The sequence below is a fragment of the Tursiops truncatus genome, chromosome 2 (genome assembly GCF_011762595.2).
Source record: "Tursiops truncatus isolate mTurTru1 chromosome 2, mTurTru1.mat.Y, whole genome shotgun sequence".
Lineage (NCBI taxonomy): Eukaryota > Metazoa > Chordata > Mammalia > Artiodactyla > Delphinidae > Tursiops > Tursiops truncatus.
In genome coordinates, this window is record NC_047035.1 from 2,062,803 (window position 1) to 2,070,746 (window position 7,944).

Here is a 7,944-nt window from a genome sequence, read left to right on the forward strand (position 1 = left end):
TAGCCTGCTACTCCAATCACTGGGAGCTTGTACTGTCCTCCTGTGATCATGAATTATTTTAAGAGGGTGGAAATTTCTAACAGATTAAAGTCAAATCTTTCTTTTAATACTAGAAGCAGTACAGGTCAAACCTGTTATGAAGTTAAAAGATTTTGTCTTTTTTTATATTGCTGTCTGTATTTGTAAATAGTGTTTGAACACCAAGTGCCGACGCTTATGTTATTCATTGGTGTCGATGTAATGGCTTTGACCTGTATTTCAGTGGGCGCTAAGAATGTTTCTGCAATCCTCTGGCCCCTCTCCCGGGCTGGAGCAGCCCTGTGCTTGGTCATGGAGTCTCTGCACACGTGACCGCACGTGGGCACTGGTGAGGCGGTGCCGGCAGAGGCCGACCTTGGTCGTCCTGCCGCGCAGCAGCCGGTGTGTGTGTGGGGGGCACCTCCTGGTCATGGAGCTCCGTCAGAGCGTGACGTTCCAGAAGGTGATTTTTGCTTCTGGCAGGGGGTTGTTATTATGTTGGTTCAACTAATTTCAAGAAAAATTTTACTTAAATTCTGTGTTCTTTTCAAGCCAATGATGGAAACTGGCCAACATTAAAACAAAATTCTAGCTCTTTGGTGAAACCGACGCAGATCGCCAGTGTGGACTGGAAGGACCCGAACGTGGAGGGGCCGCTCAAGCAGGGGGCCGTCTCGAGCCAGCCTACGCCCTTGTCAGCCTTGGGAGCCCCGGAGAAGCTGGTAGGCCGTTTGTCTTTGTCACAAAACACAAACAAGCTCCTGACTGACTACATCCTTATTTAGCCTTCGTCTTTATCTAAGTGGTAGGAGGTGTCACGAGGCAAATTAATCCTGTTGGTGTCCAAATCATACCCAAGTCTGAAGGAGTTCATGGACCCTGAGCACGAGAGTGGGGTACAGGTGTGAGGCCTTTGGTCAGGGTCGTTCACCCTGCTGTTCACCCCCACGGCGTGCCCCGTGCCTGGTCACAAGCCTGTTTGAAGGATTACAAGTCCTGCTTTGTGCTCTTGTGACCGTGGATGGAAACGTGCTTGACTTTTCAAAGGATGACTTTGTCTTTCTTTTTAACACCTAAATTTAGGGCATCGAGATTGGTAAAGTGCCACCTCCCATCCCTGGTGTCGGCAAGCAGCTGCCCCCAAGCTATGGGACGTACCCAAGCCCTGCGCCCGCGGGCCCAGGCTCGACAAACTCCCTGGAGAGGAGGAAGGAGGGCAGCTTGCCCAGGCCCAGCGCAGGCCTGCCCAGTCGGCAGAAACCTGCACCGCTGCCCCCTGCGGCTGGCCCCCACCAGCCAGGGTCCTCCCAGCAGATTCAGCAGAGGATTTCTGTGCCACCAAGTCCCACGTACCCACCGGCGGGGCTGCCTGCCTTTCCAGCTGGCGACGGCAAACCTGAACTCCCACTGACTGTGGCCATTAGGCCCTTTCTGGCTGATAAAGGGTCAAGGCCACAATCCCCCAGGAAAGGACCACAGACAGTGAATTCAAGTTCCATATACTCCATGTACCTCCAGCAAGCCACGCCACCTAAGAAGTACCAGCCAGCGGCGCACAGCACCTTAAATAAGTCGGTTAAAGCAGGTACGGTGGGTTTGCACTCGCCATCTCTCGGGGTGAGGAAGTCATACTTGAGAACCTTACTTCTGGGCCACGTGCTGTTTAGGATTAAACTTGATGCTTACATAAAGTGCGGCCTTGGGTATCTGTGTGAGGTGGGGGTAAAAGATGACATGCATGGAGCAGTTCTGCAGGTGGACCACCGCTCTCTGACTTCCTGTCTGAGCACCCGCCTGCCCACATTTCTCAGGAAATCCAGGTCTCGGAAGGCTGGCACTTTGGAATTTCCTCTTTTCCTCCTGCTTCGTAGTAACTCGTACAGGACCTATCGTAGTGGGAGCTCTGCCTGGATCTGATCCCCCTGGCCTCCTAGCAGTAGCTGAGCCAGGCCCCTAGGGGGTGATGCGAGGGGGGACGGTTTTGCTGCTTTGGGATCCTTTCCCAGAGCCCACAGGGGAGAAAAGCCCTGGTTTGGGTGCGGGAACATCAGCGCCGGGCCTCCTGGGGAGGCAGGTGTGAGCACAGAGCCCAGTTCCCCACATACGGAGGCTGACAGTGATTCCTCCCTGTGCGGCAGGATCCTGGGCATCTGGGCTGGGCTGGGGCCTCTTCAGACGTTCTTGGGCGTGGCTGCAGAACATTTCTAGAATCTAGTTTGAGAATCCCTAGGCAGGCCAGGCCACCCTGTGCCCAGGGATCTCCCAGGTGGATACACCAGCACTGGCCTGTGGCAGGCCCTGGCCCACGGGGGAAAGGCTTGCCGGGGCCACCGGATGAGCCTTCCTTTCTGGGGTGGCCTGCGTTTTACATCATTTGGTTTGGTCCCAGGTCACGTGGGTTCTTCTTGGCCAGGAAACAGTGAACACCTGTTTAGGGCAGGAAGGCAGGTTTGCAACCTTTTGTTCTTTTTCATTTGAGAAAGACCCAGTTCTGTAAAAACTGATAAACTAGAGACACTCCACCTTCCAGAAGGAGTTGGTGGGGTTCTGTGAGCAGCAGCTTCCTTTGGGATTTAATATGGGGACTTAGCATCCTCAGTGGCAGATTACAGTCTCTGTAGGAGCCCATCTCTGTGTCGTCAAAGGTGCCTGGTGAGCAGGCCCCAGACGCCACAGGCTGCTGAGGTGGGTGTCCTCTGTGTCTCCCCAGTGTACGGTAAACCTGTTCTGCCCTCCGGCTCCACATCCCCGTCGCCGCTACCGTTTCTTCATGGGTCGCTGGCCACAAGCGCCTCGCATCCCCTGCCGCCTTCAGAAAGTGCTGAGAAGGAGCCAGAGCAGGACAGCCCTGCCGCCCCCGGAGACGGGGCCGCCGTGGAGAGCCTGCCGCGGCCGCTCAGCCCCACCAAGCTCACGCCCATTGTGCACTCGCCGTTGCGCTACCAGAGCGATGCTGACCTGGAGGCCCTGCGCAGGAAGCTGGCCAACGCGCCCCGGCCCCTGAAGAAGCGCGGCTCCATCACGGAGCCAGAGGGCCCCGGCGGGCCCAACATCCAGAAGCTGCTGTATCAGCGCTTCAACACCCTGGCTGGGGGCATGGAGGGCACCCCCTTCTACCAGCCCAGCCCCTCGCGGGACTTCCTGGGCTCCTTAGCCGACGTGGACAATGGCAACACTGCTGCCAACGGGAACCTGGGCGAGGCCGGCCCCACCCTGCCCACGGCCCCGCTCCCGGCCGAGCCTGCCCCCACCTCGGATGCCAATGACAACCGGCTCCCTTCCCCCGAACCAGAGGGGCCCATCTGTCCCCTGAACACCCACCAAACGGCTGAGCCTGCCGAGGACGACAACAACAACGTGGCCGCGGCCCCGCCCACTGAGCCGCCGCTCCCCCCATCGCTTCCCCCCGCCGCGCCCCCGCCGGCGGCCCCTACGGTGGGTGCCACCCCGGACCGGGGCCATGGCTCCCTAGTCACCCAGCCAGTGCCTGTGGAGGGCGTGCCTGCGTCGGGGCTGCTGGGAGCAGTGGGGCTCATCCGGGGCACGAGGGGCGGTGGCCTCTTACCAGAGAGCCAGCCTGGGGGCCCGAGGCGGCCCTGAGGAAGGGCAGCCATGTGGGGATCAGAAGGGCAGGCAGCAAGGGGAAGGAGAACCTTCTAGACAGAGCCCTGGAGGGAGGGCAGTGCTGCAGGAGCAGAGGCAGGTGGGAGCCCCTCACGGCTGGCAGGGCGGAAGCAGTTGGGCTCGGCTGTGACCCCCCCCCCCCACTTGCTGCCTCTCTCGGGTGCCCGTGGCGCAGCCCGGCCCCTGAGGCAGAGACACCCTCCGGAGCCAGGCTGGGCTGGCCCGAGAGCGGGCTGGCCCCGGGGTGCCCGGCACCACTCGGGGCTGCGGGAGAAGCTCTGCCTTGGGCTTTCGGCCCTCCCCTCTGCCCCCCGGGCCTGCTTCCATGGGGTCACCCTGAAATCCAAAGCTTCCTCCCGATAGAGCAAACGGACCAACCTGAAGAAGCCCAACTCGGAGAGGACGGGGCACGGGCTGAGGGTCCGCTTCAACCCGCTGGCGCTTCTCCTTGACGCCTCCCTGGAGGGGGAGTTCGACCTGGTGCAGAGGATCATCTACGAGGTGAGTGGGCGGGCGGCCGCAGCCCTGGTGGCCCCGGGCAGGGCTGGGGCTCACGCGCCCTTTGTCCTAGGTGGAGGACCCCAGCAAGCCCAACGACGAGGGCATCACCCCGCTGCACAACGCCGTCTGTGCCGGGCACCACCAGATTGTGAAGTTCCTGCTGGATTTCGGGGTCAACGTGAATGCCGCCGACAGCGACGGCTGGTGAGGGCCCCGGGGCGCTGGGGTGGTGGGGAGAAGGGAAGAGGACGAGGGTGGCAACTTGGTCCCAGGCCTGCGTATCCTCCTGGTCTTCGTTCTCGCGGGCGTTTTGTTAAAGGCTCGGCCATGATCACGCTCTACGCGTGGCTGACCGCTGACTGTAGGCTGAGCCTCTGCTGATCCATACGTTTTTAAGCGGCCAGAAAGCCTGTGTGGAGGGGAGCCTTGCAGGCCGGCCGCTGCGCCGCAGGCCCTGTGCCCCGTGGGTCTCATCGTGAGCTTCAGGCAGCAGTCTGCACTGCTGCGTTTGAACAGCTGTTTTTTGTATATTGTGATACAACACAGCCGTCACTGTCGCAGCCATTGTAAGGGACACATCATTGGTGTGAGGGACATTCGTGCTGTTGCACTGTGAACACCCAGCTTCCAGGCCGGTGTTCAGTCCACTCCCCGCCCGCCCTTTTCAGAAACGTGTGTGTGGCCCAAAACTGTTAGTAGAAGTGAGGCCACTACACAGCCAGCAGCACAGCAGCTCGCGGGGCACTGAGCACACAGCCCTGGGGGCCGCCTGGGACCCGGCCGGGCGTGAGCACCTCCTCTGTCCCTCCAGGACGCCGCTGCACTGCGCTGCTTCCTGCAACAGCGTCCACCTCTGCAAACAGCTGGTGGAGAGCGGCGCCGCCATCTTTGCCTCCACCATCAGCGACGTTGAGACTGCTGCGGACAAGTGCGAAGAGGCGGAGGAAGGCTACCCCCAGTGCTCCCAGTTCTTACACGGTGCGGGGCGGGCGGCCGGGGGTCCCCAAGGGAGAGGCCTATGAGGGCTGAGGTGTCCCACGGTGGGTCTCCCATCCTGTCCTGTGGGGGAGGGAAGCTCCCTTCTCCATTAGGCAGCGCTGGGTTTTCCAAGGGCTAAACAGTCACAGGCCATCCACGCTACACCCGATGGGAGAACCTGTGGGCCCAGCCTACCTTAGACCCTGGGGACAAAGTGACAAATGAAACAGGCAATGCCCTCCAGGCCCAGCTCCCAGGACAGAGGCCTTGTGGCGGGGCGGGGGGGGGGGGGGGGGGGAGGGGGCGGCCGGCCTTCCTGGGGACCCGCAGGCGAGTCCTGGGTGTGCGCTCACTGGGTTGCAGTGGCTCCGTCGCTCTGGTGGTGAGTGCTTCCCACTGTCCAAGAGCAAGTCCCGCGGCTTCTTTAGTCGTCGACTTTTGGGAGTTTGTTCTGCGTGTGGGCTGTAAGTTTCACCTTAAGAAACGCCTTTTAGAACAACCCTGCTTTGCTTCTGGACACAAAGGTTCCGCCACGGTCCTCTTGCTGGGACGTGGAAGGGACTGTTGGCTTTAAGCGGAGGGTGGCAGCTGGCCTGGCTTCTGACCGCTCCACTGCGGCCCCCGCCGGGCTGCCCAAGGACAGCAGCGTGTCCCTTCTGGTCCTGCTGTGGGGCTCTCTCTGCAGCCCGCCCTCCATGGAGACCTGACCGTTTGCTCTCCCGTCCCAGGGGTGCAGGAGAAGTTGGGCGTGATGAACAAAGGCGTGGTGTATGCTCTGTGGGCTTACGAGGCCCAGAACAGTGACGAGCTGTCCTTCCACGAAGGGGATGCCCTCACCATCCTGAGGCGCAAGGACGAAAGCGAGACGGACTGGTGGTGGGCTCGCTTTGGGGACCGGGAGGGCTATGTGCCCAAAACCCTGCTGGGGGTAAGCACTCTGCGCTGCACCGGGGGCCCCGTGCCGGAGCCAGCTGTCCCCTCTACCTGCCCGTGGGCGTAACCTGGGCTCCAATCCTGCGGGCGGGAGACTGCCTTTCTCCAAGCCTCGTGGGAACCGTGGGGGGGGCATCTGCCGGAGCCCCCCGACGGGGGCTGCTCAGAGTGCTCTGCTCGTGGGGTCGGTAATGCGGTGGGGGACAGGCGACTGCAGGCTGCTTCTCTGCGTTGCACTGATGCTTCCTCAGACCCTTGGCAGGGCCGTGCCTTTGCTCTCGTGCTCCGTGCCCGGTGGGGCTGGCAGATGCTTTCGTGACACAGTCACTGGACACCGTGGGCCTGCCAGGCACCTTTAGGGGCCTTACAGACAGTGTCAGTGTCGAGTGCCCTGAGAGGAAGAGGAATGGGGTATCCTGGGAGTTGGAAGTTCTCCGTAGGAGGGTGACAAGCTGAACTTCGGCCTGAAGGAGCTGGTGTGCGGACTTCTGAGGGCAGCCTGGCCTCTGGAAGGGGTTCCTGCCCAGTGGGTCGTCCCCTTGTCCTAACTCCTGTCCCTTGCTTCCCAGTTGTACCCACGGATCAAACCCCGACAGCGAACACTGGCCTGAACTTCCCTTGGGAGCACCGCACGGGCTTTCCAGCGACGAGGAGCCACTGAAGAGATGATTCTGCCATTTCCCTGGGAAGCTGAAGCTAGAAATGGCTTTACTGGTGCTCCCTTTATCAGACAGCGTCCACAATGTGAAAGCCCGGCAGGTTCTAGGTGAGGCCCTTTCTCTGGTCTGCCCGCAGCTGGGAGAGAGACATTCGCCTCCAGGAAGACCGACTTTTGCCAGTTACTGTAAATCCAAATAAATACCCAGCTTTCTAAACAACTGTCCCTGTTGCCAGTAAGAAGCCCTGTCATTAACCCCTGGTCGGTTGCCAAGGAAGATGAATGCTGTCACACACACGGGCCCCAAGGCCATCGTTCCTCATTCCCGGTGTCACCCCAGCCCCAACAATGAAAACTTGCAGCTGCCGTGAGGTGCGTCCCCTCGCTAGAGCCCTGCCCTCCCGTTTACTAGAAATCACAGAAACCCGGGCACCTTTTTCGTCCTCACCACATGCGTTTCTTCATCACCAAACGAGGCCCTGTGTGGAGACTTCTGTCCAGCAGTGGTGCCTGGTGTGTGGGCTCCACTTCCTGTTCCAGGCCTCGGTCTAGGTCACCGACAGGCCGTGGATGCGAGGGACCTTAAAATCAAGTGACACGTGGGCAGGAGTCTCAGCACAGCACTGCCTTCTCTGCAGCCTTGTGCTGCCCCGGTGTGGTCCCCACCCCTCCCAGCGTGGACGTGCAGCCCACGGGCCAGGAGGCGGTGGACGCAGGGACGCCTGCAAAGTCACGGGGGCAGCTATGGGGGTGGGAGGGCAGGGGCCCCAGCTCCCCGGTCCCAGCCATGACACCATAACCTGCCTGGTTCCAGACTTGAAGCAAGTAAGGCGCTTCCCTGAAGCGTCAACTGTACGTACAGGCTTTTATATACCAAAACTATTTTTTGACTAAACCACTCGAAACTGTCAGAACCACGTTGGAAATGTTTTTTTCTCTCATTAAAATCCAGGCCCTGAGCTTATTTTCCATGCGTGAGTCTTGTGTGTAATTTACGTACAGACACGTGTAGGTCCTTGTTGTAGAGTCACCTACCTTTAAGCACTGACTGTGCACAGTGTGCTGATGGGAAGCGAGCACCCTGCATGGCAGTCTCTGCGGATGCCGTGTAAACGTGCACACGGTAAACTGCTGTCTCTCCCCGGAGGCTGTGAGCGAGTCTTGTGTCCTGGAGCCAGAACTGAGCTGAGCATGAAGCTCAGGTTGTCTGGACACAGCGAGGTGAGGCCTGA

The 7,944-nt window shown here is 60.1% G+C and overlaps 1 protein-coding gene across 3 annotated transcripts in view; it reads left to right on the top strand.

The window, feature by feature from the left end:
- Positions 1–7,676, top strand: part of PPP1R13B (protein phosphatase 1 regulatory subunit 13B) — a 75,478-nt gene extending 67,802 nt beyond the window's left edge. For all 3 annotated transcript variants that reach the window (XM_033850553.2, XM_033850554.2, XM_033850555.2), the window contains 8 exons: positions 571–740; positions 1,102–1,603; positions 2,729–3,453; positions 4,006–4,143; positions 4,214–4,347; positions 4,955–5,121; positions 5,850–6,049; positions 6,624–7,676. In XM_033850553.2, coding sequence (XP_033706444.1) covers positions 571–740; positions 1,102–1,603; positions 2,729–3,453; positions 4,006–4,143; positions 4,214–4,347; positions 4,955–5,121; positions 5,850–6,049; positions 6,624–6,665 — 2,078 coding nt within the window. In that variant the 3' untranslated portion in view covers positions 6,666–7,676. The remainder of the gene's footprint in view (positions 1–570; positions 741–1,101; positions 1,604–2,728; positions 3,454–4,005; positions 4,144–4,213; positions 4,348–4,954; positions 5,122–5,849; positions 6,050–6,623) is intronic.
- Positions 7,677–7,944: the final 268 nt, after the last annotated feature.